Source organism: Myzus persicae, unplaced genomic scaffold (assembly GCF_001856785.1).
Source record: "Myzus persicae strain clone G006 unplaced genomic scaffold, MPER_G0061.0, whole genome shotgun sequence".
Lineage (NCBI taxonomy): Eukaryota > Metazoa > Arthropoda > Insecta > Hemiptera > Aphididae > Myzus > Myzus persicae.
Genome location: NW_019100949.1, coordinates 3,170 through 18,422, shown reverse-complemented (window position 1 = coordinate 18,422; position 15,253 = coordinate 3,170). Strand labels below are relative to the sequence as shown.

The 15,253-nt window shown below is 35.0% G+C and overlaps 1 protein-coding gene and 1 pseudogene across 1 annotated transcript; one reads left to right on the top strand and one right to left on the bottom strand.

Annotated features, from left to right (window-relative positions):
* The first annotated feature begins 2,838 nt into the window (after positions 1-2,838).
* Positions 2,839-4,281, top strand: LOC111027010 (annotated as a pseudogene).
* A 9,942-nt stretch (positions 4,282-14,223) lies between these two features.
* On the bottom strand, positions 14,224-14,727 carry LOC111027011. Its single transcript, XM_022305214.1, has one exon. It carries the CDS (start codon positions 14,725-14,727, stop codon positions 14,224-14,226), a length of 504 nt encoding a protein of 167 aa, XP_022160906.1.
* Between the last annotated feature and the right edge of the window lie 526 nt (positions 14,728-15,253).

Here is a 15,253-nt window from a genome sequence, read left to right as displayed (position 1 = left end):
ATTACCTAAAATATGGGTGGGACGAGATGGAAAAGAATGGCCCATTATTTCCAATATGATGAGATTCATAATTCAAAATACATGCATAAAAATATTTATTTACGACATAAATAAATCAATATTAAATAATAACGATACTACCAATAAAATGACACCGAGTAGCCACCGATTATACCTATCTAACCATGTGCTTTTTATAACGATAGTACAAGAATTGGATTTTTGGTGAATTTTCAAACCCGACATGTAAGAAAACGAAATGTGCTCAATACCCTTCCATTCTCCAAATATCATATTTTCCATATAACATCGGTAGTTATATTCAAAAAATCGTAATAAATCAAGTTTTGAGTTCAGAGTTTTGAAAGGGGTATGAGTACATTCCTATGCACTCCTACTATCGTCTCATAGTGTTTATGAACAGTACAAGTCCAAATTACGGGTTTTAGTAGGATTTACCGCTGGGATGCATTGCAATCTGGCGGAAAATCGGCTACGAGCCACTTCAAAAAATCGCTTAAAATCGGGTTTTTAACTTAGAGACTTGAAAGTGGTATAACGAATTGGATTTTTGGTGAATTTTCAAAAAAACTACATTGGCATTATAATAATATTGTACTAGCCATGGCAACTAGGTTTATTTATGAACCGCAAACAATAATTATTATTAGTTTAAATAATCATAATTAATTTTTTTTTTAGCTTCAAAACACTTATTATCACTCATTTCACAATACACAAAAATGAATAAATCTGATGGTCACTTAAAACATTTAGTCACCACGGAAGTGCGTGAAATTGTTGCAAAAACCACCGACAAGCTCGTTAACGAGGTAACAGCTGAAGACCTTTCCTATTTCGCAGATTATTTGCGTGACCACAGCAAAGGTCTCTTCTGCGGTTCGAGAAAATTTAGACATATTGTTTTCTAAATCCATATTAAAATGTACGTAATATTTAGTATGCTATTGCTCTTTTTCTACACACCCCCGGAATACAAGGGTCGTTTACTTTGTGATATGTTAAAATTTATTACTTGAATTTTATAGAGCACGATTCGCTGAGTAGTTTGCCGNAAAGTTCAGAACATATGAGTCAAAAAAATTCTTTTTCTCCGTAAGTATCGATTTCTCGACACCCCACCTACGGACTAAAAATGCTCCCCGGGTCATTTTCTATAAGATTAGTTGATAAAAAATGTAGGTCACGAGGGGCTAAAATTTCACTTAATGATTAAATTTATTTTTAAGTAATTTTACGCGATTTTTTTATTGGCGCGTAGCCGATTTGCCGCCAGAATGCATCCCATTTTGTAAATCCTATTTATTAATTTTTTTATTTATTTATTTATTTAAAAAAAAGTTGCAGTCTTTCTTCGTGAATTTTGATTTTATTGCGTTGGTATGGAGCCGATCTGCATCCTATTAATTTTATTGGTCTGAATTTTGTGTTTTAAAATTGTGATTGGATTGGTAAAATGTTTGTAATGTCGTATTTGTATTCATAACCACCACATCTTCCGTATGGAAATTTTATAAAAAATATCTTGGCCTTCGATTTTTGATATGTAGCCTGCGAGATATGGCTCTCCTTTTGATATTACATTAACTGCCTCACCTACAACAACAATTGATTAGCTGCTTGTTCTTCAGGCTGAATGCATTCTGATTAATGTTCAATTATTTCATCTTGTAAACAGTCCGGAAGGCAATTGTTCATCCGTGGTTGTTGTTGTTATTGGTGCCTATAAATAAAAAATAGTGCCCTTTTTTTTTATATTTTTCAACTAATATTCTATCAATTTATCAGGAGCTTTGTCTTAAATGTTCAGACTTTTTAGCCTACCAAATAAAATCTTATTCACATTCATAAAAAAACCAAACATCAATGTTAAACTAATACATTAATCGCTCCGCTCAGAATCTAAAAGTTTTACTATAGAATTTACCTCATTGCATAAATGTCCAGGCTGTGCGTGTTCGAAATTATTTTCTTGTTCATCTATTTCAATTCTTCTGCAGTTTCTGCGTGGGGGTGAAAGTTCAACAAAATTCTCACAACCTGGTCGTTTGTAAGGCAATTCTTGATGTTTTTCAATTAAAGTCGGGAACGTAGGATAGTTAAACATTTCAAAAATGTTATCAATATCAATGAGTGCTTGAGTGGAAGGTGTGAATGTATACTCATCCATGGAGTGGTACCATTTGTCCCGTTTAACATTATAGGCGTCAAAATCACATTTTTGGTAGCCGAAATTTTTATTTCTTGATTGGCACTCGGCATTACTAAAAATTAGCTTTAGAAAAATAGAAGATTATAATAAAGTTTTTTTAAGATTCTACATTGTAAAATTCTTACATTAATAAGAGATTCTGGTCTCCTGATCCACGAACCAACAAAATCACCTACGGATTGATTTTTCGTTGGGTTTCTAAACAATATGTCAAAAATGTCTCGAACCGCAGAAGAGAGGCCTTTGCTGTGGTCAGTGGTCACACAAATAATCTGCGAAATAGTAAAAGTCTTCAGCTGTTACCTTGTTAACGAGCTTGTCTGTGGTTTTTGCAACAATTTCACACACTATCTGGGCGACAAAGGCTCACTTTCTCGACTTCTAGTTAAAGAAATGTAACTGGCAGATAGCACTAACTGTAGGTTAAATTTCATTCGTCAATTTCTCAACTGCCAGTTAGTGCTACCTAACAGATAAAGTGCCGAATAACTTATTCGGTACAAATTTTACCGGATAAGTTTGTAACTGGAAGTTAAATATCAGTTTATCTGTTTATCACCTCGCCTATTTTTCATTGATATCGTTATAATAAAATATAAATAATAATGGCAAGTTCAATAATTACAAATCGAATTCGATCAGTGAGTGACGATGACGAAGAAATTATTGAATTTCTTATGCGTAGAAATCGACCTCGTGTTTTTTCAAACCGAATAGATCACATCAACAAATGGAATGATACTGAATTTTTCCGAAGGTTTCGGATGAAAAAACCAACTTTTATGTACATTTTGGGAAAGATAGAAAATACATTGTCAACTGCTAAGAGGTAAGATTACACATGTTATACTGTCTCTAGCCTTTACTGTTAGCATTCCTAAGCTTAATGTTCTATTATAATATATTCTAATACATCTATTATAAATTATAACTATGTGAAAATGTCTATTTATAGGATCACTTCAATTACACCAATGCAAAAATTGTTGGTGGCACTAAGGTTTTATGCAACTGGGAATTTTTTAATAACTGCAGGGGAACTCGTTGGAATTAGTCAGCCGTCTGCTTGTCGAATAGTATAGCAAGTGACATATGCTTTAGCAGAACTTCGTCCAGATTATATAAAAATGCCCCAAAATGTGGAAGAGATATGTCAAGTATCCTATCACTTTTACAAGATTGCAAAAATGCCAAGAGTTATTGGAGCTATTGACTGCACCCACATTCGGATAAACTCCCCTGGTATGAAATGTTTCTAGTAGCCAGTAGGTATACCTATAGGAAAGAGTGTTGTACTTTGCGACCTTTTTTTAAAACCCTTTCTTGCTCTGAATTCTAAACTACAATATGCAATATACATGTAGGTTGACATTTATATTTTTTAATTTTTACCAAATAGGTATTGAAGGTTTACTAACAAAAAATAGTTTATTTAATTCATTAAATTTATAGGTGGTGAAAATGCTGAGTATTTCCGGAATCGTAAGGGCTATTTTTTATTGAATGTCCAAACTGTTGCTGATGCTAATCTTAAAATATTAAATATTGTAGTTCGTTGGCCGGGATCAGTGCATCACCAAACCATATTTTTAAATTCAAAACTCAAGACAGATCTAGAAAATGGTCGGTTTGGAAATAATTTATTAGTGGCAGACAGTGGTTACGCCAATTCTCAACATGTAATCACACCACTTCTACAAACAAATAATAGAGTTGAGGAAATTTACAATGAATTGATAAGAACGAGAAACGTAGTTGAAAGACAATATGGAGTATGGAAGGGTAGATTTCCAATATTATCTTTTGGATTTCGAATAAAATTGGAAACTACAATGGCCGCAATCGTTGCTTGTGCTGTGTTGTTTAATATTACTCGTACACATGATGGAGAAGAGCCACCAGATGATTATGAAGCGAGAAACTTTATAGTTGTACAAGAAGAACCCTCACAAACACCTGTACATGCAAACAGTAATCAACAATTTACTGCTAGGAACAGACTATTAAATGATTATATTCCTTCATTACTTGATGGTAATGGACAATAGTATTTGATTTATCAGTTTGTCATTTTATAACTCCTTATTTTTATAAATTTTTACTGGTGTATTTAAAAATAAGATGTGTCTACAAATAAAATGAATGTGATATAGATTACAAATTTTTTGTTTTATTAATGTTAATGTTTTCTTTGATTTACCATTATTTTAACTATATACAGAGGTACTTTGCATTTTTCAGTTAATTTTTTCAATGCTAAGCCCAGATAGCTTAGGTGCCCCCGAATGCAACCGTACTACTAGTAGAGCTCTAAGTGCAAAATTCAATTTACTACGATCGTCTAAATGCGAGTACCTACGATTTACACAAAAATTGATATGTTTCAAGGGGGGGGGGGGTTATTGAGCACATTTACACCGGTAGCGTATTTCCACTTTAATTTGCCGTGTAGACGTATACAACATTTTTGGTGGCAGTGGTGGGATCACCTGTTGATTACAGTACCTACCTGTACACGAAGTATTAAGAATAATCCGTAAAGCTATATTTCTTTTAGTATAAATTAAACCGAAAAGATTCGTGAAACAATTAGTTTCAAGAGAGAAGAAAAATATCCGAAGTATCAAGAAAATTCGAAGCATCCAAGGAATCCAGAACATCGATGTACACAGAAACTCCAGTGAAAAAAATCGTCAAGAAAAAGGAACACGCTGTACCGCCGTACGCGTTGCGCCGCCGAAACGAATGGTTAGTAGCGCAGTTAGCGCGCACACACACACACACGTAAACGACTCGTACCTCATAGCACACGCGCCGCCGCCGCCGTGTCCATAGTGCCGCCCGAACCGAACGGCACCCACTACGCACACACGCACGAATTCGGTGTGTGTACTATATAGTGAAACCGAACGTCTGTGTCGCCGCCGTCTGTATAATATATATATATATAGTGCCGAGAATACCGGCAGATAGCCGCTGCAGCACTGTTATACATGCACGCCAGTGTACGACGCTCGTAATCAGCGCCGTCGTAGAGATAAATAAGCAACATAATATAATAAGCGATCGTTGCTATCAGAATAAATAAGCGATTGTTATTTATTAAATTAAATAGGCGATTGTTATTTATTAAATTAAATACGCGATTGTTATTTATCGAATTAAATACGCGATTGTTGCTATCAAAACAAGTTGTCTATTAACGACAAGTCGTAGGAAAGCAGCGAAACCCACTATATTCTAGTGGTCCCTACGCCAGCAATTTCGGGACCTAACTTTGCGAACTTCAATCAACTCAGCTGTCGAAGAGGAAGCATCGTAGTACCAAAAGTCATATACCAGTCCACGACCGAACCGATCCAAGCCGATCGACATCAGTGAAGTACGCAATGCCGACCAACATATCAATTATGGAAGTAATTATAATGATGGCAGTGATGTGAGCATTAGTATATAAGAATATAATTAACGGTCAAATAAGTTAGTTTAATTTTATTACTCGAAATAATATTAGGGATTTAGTTAAATAGGATAAATAATCATTGTTAATGAGTGACTCCCGTGAGTCTAGTATACCATCGTCTCCCGAACTAAATACCCAAACCCAAAATTTAGATTCCACTGACCAATTACAACCAAATCCAGCTCCACGCACAAGCTTACCTGTTAGGTTCTCAAATCCGGACGTGCTTAATAGTGAGCGCCCTCTTTTAGAAATTACATCTGACGAATAGTTTTTTAATAATACGTTGACTAATAACGAACAAATATTAATTAACGTAAATGAAACATTAAGGGGGGTAGATCAGACATTACTTTCCATAGATAATTCCATTGAAGAAAATCTGTTAAATCAGAATATACTCTTGCTTACTCCTAACTCTAGAAACCAAATCATGAATTCCGCCACACTGGAAACAGGCCAAACATTGGGTGTTAACAGAGGTGTCCAACAAAGCGTCGTATTAAATTCAGAAGGGGCACCGAATATCGACACCCAAGCTTTATCAAATCAACAAGTAACCTTACGATATTCGTACGGATCAAGAGGAGAGACAATAGGGCTGGAGGCGGCTCTAAAACTCTTGCCAGGCTCGTTCGGTGGGGACAAGCAGGAGGAATTAGAAATATTCTTGGAGAAATGCAAATTAGCAATAGCATGCACACATGATCATGCACAGTCTCGACTTCTCCAGGGAATACAAGTTAGACTGATAGGGAAAGCTCGTCAGGCGATCAAGTTTAAGGAAATAAAAACGTGGATGGAACTAAAAGACGTGTTGAAGTTGGCATTGGAACCACAGAGGATGACAACTTATCTATTCTAGGAGTTGTATTCCACAAGACAGAAAATCGGAGAAGATATCACCAACTACGTGAATCGGATTGAGCAACTCCAAACACTAATCATAGAACAGGAGACAAGTGGACACAGTTGGGAGATCGCTCAAGCTCTAGGACCAAGCATCAAGAAACAGACCATCCAGGTATTTGCAGAAGGTCTAGGACCTCTAAAAGATTTCATCAAGGCTATGAATCCGTTAACGTTGGATAAGGCCATACAAGCAGCCAGAGAAGAAGAGTGTGTCATAAACTCACAAGAAGCGACAAAGAAGTTATATGGAGCACCTCATCAATCAACGAAGAAGCCCATTTGTTTCCACTGCAATAAGGTTGGACACATGGCAAAGGATTGCAGGAGCAAACCGACAATTGCAAACTAAAAATCTTCGTCCACAACAGCACCAGTTAGGAGCATTGAATCTTTCTACTGTAAGAAACCAGGGCTGGGGGATCTAATGACAAACCTTTTTGACGACATTCTACGATACGCATACTTTCCAAGACTATGGAGAAACGCAGATATTGTAACCATATTGAAAGGGAAAGACAAGAAACGAGAAGAACCAAAATCATTCAGACCAGTTAGCTTACCACCAGTACTAGGTAAAGTCTAGAACATCTAGTGCGTACTAGACTAAATGAAGAGATAGAAAAAAATATGGCAAAAGGACAACACGGATTCAAGAAAGGCAAATCTACACTAACTGCTATAAGCGAGGTCATTGAATGGGTAGACTCGAGGACGGAAATTTATGTCATGGGGGTTTTCTTGGACACAAGTGGAGAATTTGACAATGTCAAATGGGAACCACTAATCCAAGATATGAAAAACCTGAGAGCATCTATAGCAACCGTAAAAATAACAGAAAGTTACCTTCGAAACAGAACAGCAAAAATAAGACTAGACAACACAACTGTTGCCAAAATACTTACAAAAGGATGTCCTCAAGGATCAGGGTTTGGCCCATCACTATGGAACATAACAGTCAACCAAATTCTAGCTACAGAAAGGGAAGATTATCCACACAGAGGCGCATACGCAGACGACATAGTAACACTTATAGCAGTCAATACTAGTAAAGAATTATTAAGCACAACCGAAGCGCACATAGAAGATCTCTGCCTTTGGGCCAATAGATATGGACTAGCTTTCTCCATGTCCAAAACAATGGGCATGGTCTTGAAAGGTGAGCTAACACCAGGATTCTATCTCAAATTTGGAAATGGAAGAATAAAGACAGTAGGGAAAGTAAAATACCTAGGAGTGGAAATAGACCAAGAATTAAAATACAAAACTCAAGCCACAAGCATAATCGAAAAAAGTACAATAGAATTCAGCAGATTAAGAGGAATAGTCAGAGCAGACTGGGGTCTATGATTCGAAATGGCTACAATATTATACTGAGCCATTTATATCCCAAGGGTAACATATGCAGCATGCATATGGATGCAAAACTGCAAGACTGGAGTATTAAAATTATAAGGGGACAGAGAACACCCCTATAAGCGGTTTCAGGAGCGTATAAAACTACATCAACGGATGCACTCCAAGTAATAACAGGCCTCCTACCTCTTGACCTACAAATAATTTGGGAAGGAACGAAACAAGAACATAAAAGAGGCAAAATAACACTAGAGGCACAAGAAGAGCTAAAGGAAAACATAATACAAATTTGGCAGAACAGATGGTCAACTCCAAAGAAAGGGGAATGGACAAGGAGGATTATACCGAACATAAAAATGAGATTAGAAACACCATTATATCTCAACCACTATATAACACAATATCTTTCGGGACATGGTGACTTTGCTGCAAAACTATCAGAGCTAGGATTAAAAGAGTCTCCTTATATGCGTATAAGGAAATGACGATCCAGAGCACTCAATCTACCACTGCAACAGATGGACGGTACAAAGAGAAAGCTTGAAAGTAGTCACAAATGAGGGCGAGAACTGGCCATGTCAACCAGAAGTACTGTTTAAAACAAGAAGGATCTATGACGCATTTGCGAATTTTGCAGAAGAGAAATCGAGTAATAACTAGGGAACGAGATGAAAATAAGGAAATAAACTATGGGAAAATATAAAGAAGAACACTCGTCCCTGTTGTTGGGGTATACGAATTGCGACAACAGTCTTATCCAACTTGATCGTAAAAGGCGACTAAAAGGATAGGACAACCCAGTCCTAAAACGGGGGGTGGTGGCCCACACCATACGAAATGCCAACCACTAGCCGGCTTGGGAAGCCAAAATAGTGGGAGAAGTGGAAACACTTCGAGTTGACCCACCGATGTCAACTTTAAAACCAGTCGGTACTGCGGGAGATGGGAGCCCCATCAATAACGGTCTGGCTTGCCGGCCGTTGGAGATGCCAATCAAGGTTGATGAGCCTACCTCGGCTGAAACGCGGTGGTTGTGGGACCAGCGCTATGATAGTAACAAACCACTCTACCTTAGTGGGAGGAGGGACCCTAAGGCAAAAGCTGACCTGACTCAGAAAGGTACGGATCCTCGGATCCGGTGCTGGTGACCCCTATGGTGACCCGGGTAAGATTAGCTCTGCCCGAACCTCTGTGTCTCTTAAATAGCGCCTAGTGCTAATACAAGGTACACAGTTGTAACGGCGTATGCCATCAAACCTCGGACGACCTGTAAGAAACCAGGGCATATGCTGAAAGATTGCCGTAAAAGGAATTATGCAAATTCCAAAAAGGAGGGTAACTAGCAGGAAAACCCACAGCAACCGGCCGCCAGCGGTGGGCGCCCGGTGAGCGAGTTAAAAAACACCGGCAACGACAGATCCTCTACTTCAAAGCAGAATTAGATCAAGATCATCTAACCTGCCACATTGAACAGACCATCTGCAAAAAATCGAAGCTACTCTGAGACTCTGGGAGTGAGCTTAATCTAATCAAAAAATTAACACAGCACTACTGGAGAAAATGAATGATGAAAGAGACACACTTCAACAATATCTAAATATTGATAAAAAATATAATGTAAATCCGAATGGTTATAGAACAAAACGAAGCTCATTTTTTGGAGGGATTGGAAAATTACAGCGAGCCTTATTTGGAGTTTTAACCGAGGAAGAAGGGGAAGAATATCAAAATAAAATTAGACTGTTCGAGGAAAAACAATTAAAAGCACTTTTAATTCAGAAAGATCAAATTAAATTTTTTGAAAGTACCCTTGATACAGCAAAACAAATTTCGTTAGACTTTACTAAAATTAAGGATAATTTGAATGGCTATATAAATAAAATAAATTTTGAAATGACTAATCAAAAAGAAGAATTAAAAATAATAAATATAAAAGAATATATAATATTATACAACTCAGTATATAGTGAGCTTATCAATCATTTTCAAAAGAAACTTCAATTATATTAAACACAGTAATAACAGCCCATAGAGGACAGATAAATTCTCAGATATTAAAACCAAATGAGTTATTAGAACAATTTAAAGACGTAAAAGCAAATTTACCTTCAAACTTAAATATGCCAATGGAAATAAACATAAAAAATTACTTTGATTTTATGAAAATAATAGAATTAAATATATGTTACCAGAACCACTTAATTATTTATTCAATAAACATACCTCTAATGGAAAACCTAAATTTTAACTTGTAGTAAGCTTACCAGTACACATCAATAAGAATAACTTTATTTTTATACAATCCTCTGCAGAATATCTAGTCGTTGAAAATAATAACAGTATTATACATTTTTTTCTCGAGATCAGGTTGACAAGTGTAAATCTATTAAAACGAATACAATTTGTAGTTTAAATACACCGTTATCTAGTGCAATTAAGCCAAATTGTGAATTCCAAATGTTCCAAAAGAGTAACACTATACCACCCAACTGTGAGGTTAAGACAATTACCATGGTCCATGACATTTGGTACAACTTAAAAAATAATAACCAATGGCTATATGCCATTCCAGAACCGATAAAAACAATAATTAGTTGTGGAGAAGAAGTGGAAAACACAATTATTAACCAAACAGGCCTATTAACCTTGAAAACAAATTGCAAAGCATTCACAAAAAACACCCTCATCATTTCAAAATATAAAAACCAAAGTAATTTTTCAAAAGACTACTTACCTTCCTTCCACCTACCCAACTTTACGGAAAATTTCAATGATATAATCATGAAACAAAATGTGCCATATGATAATGTAGATATTATTAAAATACCCAAAAAATTCATTGACTTAAACGTTCATGCTAAATCACTATCAATCGTTAATCAAGAAATGGAAGATCTTTTAAAATACAAAGTTAAAGAAAAAACAACAAAATATATTCACTCTATTGGAATTACTGTTTTAACAGTAATAATAATATTGGTAATATTCTATAAAATAATTAAATACATAATAAATGTCAATAAAAAAACTGATGATAAACTCAAAGTAACATACCAGGTGAATAAGAATGAAAAACAAAACGATAGCAATATAACAGATGAAGAAACTAAGTAAATATAATTTACCCTCACTAATTAATTATTACAATTCAAGTCATTACTCCATGTGACAAAAACACGATAAAATTATTGGTAATGTAGGATAGTGTAATAATCATATATTCACTTTATTTTTTTTTTAGTATTAGCTATATGGATATATATAAAATGTTAACCTATCCATTGGAAAGAAGTAAAAACAATAATTAAAGGATTTCATATCGACTTAATTGCAAAGCATATGCCGAAGAGCAAACATAGTTTTTTTAAATCAGATAAAATTATTCGTAACTGAACAGCTAGCAATCAATTGGATAACAAAGAATTCGATAAAAGTAAGAATATATATTTTGAAACTATTCAAAAAAAAGTATTTAACATATGCATTCAATTAGACAATGGATGAAAATGATGATGAACTTGCTGAGATTTCTCCCACCCACACAGAGAATGCAAGAGGTAATATTATACACATTTTTTTTATAACGATTACTTATTATTTTTATTTTAGCATTATACTGAATCCTTTGACATGGAAATGCTACAGCCGTCTCCTCCAAGATACTTGAGTATGTCTCCAATGATAACTCATAACGAAGACGATCCTTCGCAGTCTCTGGTAATTTGAAATTTAAATAATAAAATATTTAAGTATTAAATGTTATTTAATTTTTAGGCAGCTGACGAAGAGAGAAGGTTCGAAGAAATAACGAATTCGATAAGCATCGCTGAGACAAAATTTCGGAAAATTAAACCAAACTTAATATACTGTCGTATACTGTAGACAGTTGTCGAAATAATTATTTTACATAGGTGGGAATATTTTTAGCAAGTAAGATTTTGGGATAGGTCAGGCCTGTGAAGCAAAATGTGCTGAGGTGACAAAAATCAAATAGATATAAGACGGCCGCACGGGCAGGGAAGGGGCAGTCCCCGTCGCCGCCGGTGTGTTGTCGCTGTCGAGAGCGTGCGATCGACGTTGACACGGACGGTTACTGTACGGACTATTCATTTATGTTTTTAATTGTTTTTTTTAAAAGAATAAAGGTGTTTCCGACCCAAGAAATCATTTGTTTTGTTTGAGTAGCCACGCAATTTGCCGTACTCCTTAAAATCTAATCTGTAACCGGTTAATTCATGGTCGTTGAGGATTTAAGGTTTAAACGGTAAAGGTAATCTTACATTATTGTATTCTTTCAATCTGATCTGTAACCGGTTAATTTATGGTCGTTGAGGATTGAAAGTCTAAGCATTAAAGTAACGATATCGACTTTTTGAGTGCCAAACTGTAACCGGTTAATTTATGGTCTTTTGGTTCCTCAAACGTCGGTAGAGGTATACCACTGAAAAGTGGGTATACGACAATACATAAATATATAATTTGCACGATATATTTTTACTATTAATTTGTATAGGCTGTTCATGAGAACGACGGTCCAATGTATTTTAACAGACGGCCTTCATCCCCACAATTTCTATTCGACTACAAGGATGCCAAGTCAGCAAAATCATCTACTCGGTGTATTACAAAATTATTTTATTATAATATCTTGTTAATGATGAATGATGATAATAAATATTCTGTATATCATAGCATGTGTTATTTCTAGGCTTAGGGACTTGTAGCTCTAAAAAATACCCGAATATGCATGCTAATATGCACCAAAAAATGGCCAAATATGCCCTAAAATATGCACCTAAAAATAACCGTATATGTACTAAGATATGGTCCCCCAAAAAATTAGGTATAACAAATATGTGGTAAAATTAAATATTTATTTTATTAGAATTTATATTATATATCAGAATGTTATTATTTGAATTTAAAATTATATAATTGTATTATTAATTATTTATTATTATTTTATAATTGTACTATAAATTGTCTGTGTCTTCCATGTCTTCTGATCCTAAAATAAAAATAAAATAATATTTAAATAACTTATTTCCTTACGTTATACATACCCCCAACAATATATATTACTATAGATTGCGGATTCACTCCCTCTCTTAACGACCGCTCTGTGGCACTGCTTAAAACATGTGACACGAGCATAGGACAAGTCAGTCGCAACCAGCTCTTCAAGTCGTAACAATTTGTGCGTATAATCCATCATAATGGTTGGTCAATTTATCGACTGCTCGACTTTTTTCGTGGATGACAGTATTTTTATAAATATAAGTCTAGACCCGGATTTTTTGTTAAATTGTGTTGTGTGTATTACAAGTAACTCTTAATGCTTGAAAATGAGTGTGGACTTATATGAATAGCTAAATGCATTACTTTACAACATAACCTTTTACATACACTTTTCACAACCTTCCCATTTACTGTTGAAGGAGTTTAAATTGATGTCAATAGATGAATGCAACGGTAACAAAATTCTGTCAATAAAATGTCTACAGCAAGATCAGAAGATGCAACTGACTTGGGAGAAAGTCGCAAAAGATCTTGGAATTAAGTGATACCATGGAAGAAGTTGTTGAGATGAAAAATATGTACGGCCGGCCAGCCGCATTGCTTTAGGCTTGCAGAATTTCATTATTTCTCGGAAACGAAATGCCATTAGCCAAGGATACAAACTTTAGAGATGTTGAAGATTATTTGAACCGCATCGAGGTCAAGAAATTGAAAGAGCGTATTCCGGTCGCTGGCATAAGCTTAATAGCAGATTTGAAAAGTAAAGCATGTAAGCTATTGGCAAGGGGTTGGCTATCCTCATCGTCCGAAACTGAGGTAATACTAATATATTTTTAAATATTATTTTATACTAAATAAAACTAATTTTGTTAGCCTGAAGTCAAGCGACCGAGAACGAGGGCATTCGCATTACACGAAAGGACAAAAGCAAGACGTAGATTAAGTTACTAATTTTTTCCTGCCAATAATATATTATAATATTTTAAAAAATCTAGCCGTAGATTAAGATTCTCCAATATTTGTATTGTAATTGGATAAAAAATATTTATTATATAATTTTCATATAATGGTTAAAAATAATAATAAAAAACACATGATATTTTTAAAAAAAAAATATTTTTATTTTACAAACTATTTACAATTTCCTTTCATCACCATTAAAAGGGTTATAAGTTATAATTTGATAATGTAAGATGAGACAATACGCTGCAGTTTTCGCTGGAATGGCTCTGTCTGTTTTGAACTAGATGCGTAAATCAACAGTCGATGATTTTACATTGTCGTTCTGTCGTGATAAATCCACGACTATGATTGGTACAAATTGCTGGAAAATGGTTTTTGACAGTAGAGGCTCACTGTATTCTCTATCATAGTTTGATTTTTGGAAATCTGCATATGCTTTGTATAAAATAGTCGTAACGTTGTTTATGAAATCTGAACGGAAATCTTCATATGGAAACACTTCAGAGTTTAGGTGTATTTTAAGGTTCTTCAGGTAACAGTGATCGAATCGTACTGACGGATTTAATAAATTATTTTTTCGATCTGTTTGAAATCCAATTAATGCAAATCTGGGTTTCTCGAGCAAACTGCTCAATTTAACCGTCCACGAATGAGAAATGTTCCGAGGAAGAACCGGATATTCGCACAAGTCAAAATTTCTGAACGCACATGAAAGTGGTTTACGAGAGTCTAACACTTTCAATAGTTGTATTTTTTCTTTGTCACTCCCCCTGATAACGGGCATCTTATAAATAATTTTACACAGTTCAATCACTACTTTTTTAAGTTTTTCTTTGCTTTCATTTTTTGTGGTCCCCGAAACGTCCGTAGACGATCTGTTTAAAATGATTTGCTGGTTGCAGTTGAGTAGTATTTTTTTATAGTCTTAACAAAATTCAAACAAGTGTTTGAGTGGGATACAACCAGCGAATTTGTTATTTAACATGAAATGTTTATTTTCACTGGCATCCATATAAACGTCCCAAGCAGCATTCTATAGATTGTACAATTCATTCGTGGTGTGGGAGCAAAACCCTTTAAGACTCGATGATATTCCAGGAGATTTTAATTTTTGTATTTCCACACCTTTAATTTCATACCGGATTTCGGAAAACAAAAACGCCAAACCATTATTTGTAAAATTTATCTCGCTTGCATATGCTGCAACATCTGCCGGTATATTTAATTTACCTTCAATATAGAGATAGCTCTCGCAGGGGAGAGTGTACGCGTCCATATTTTGAATAGATATTCTAATTTCATCGTTATTG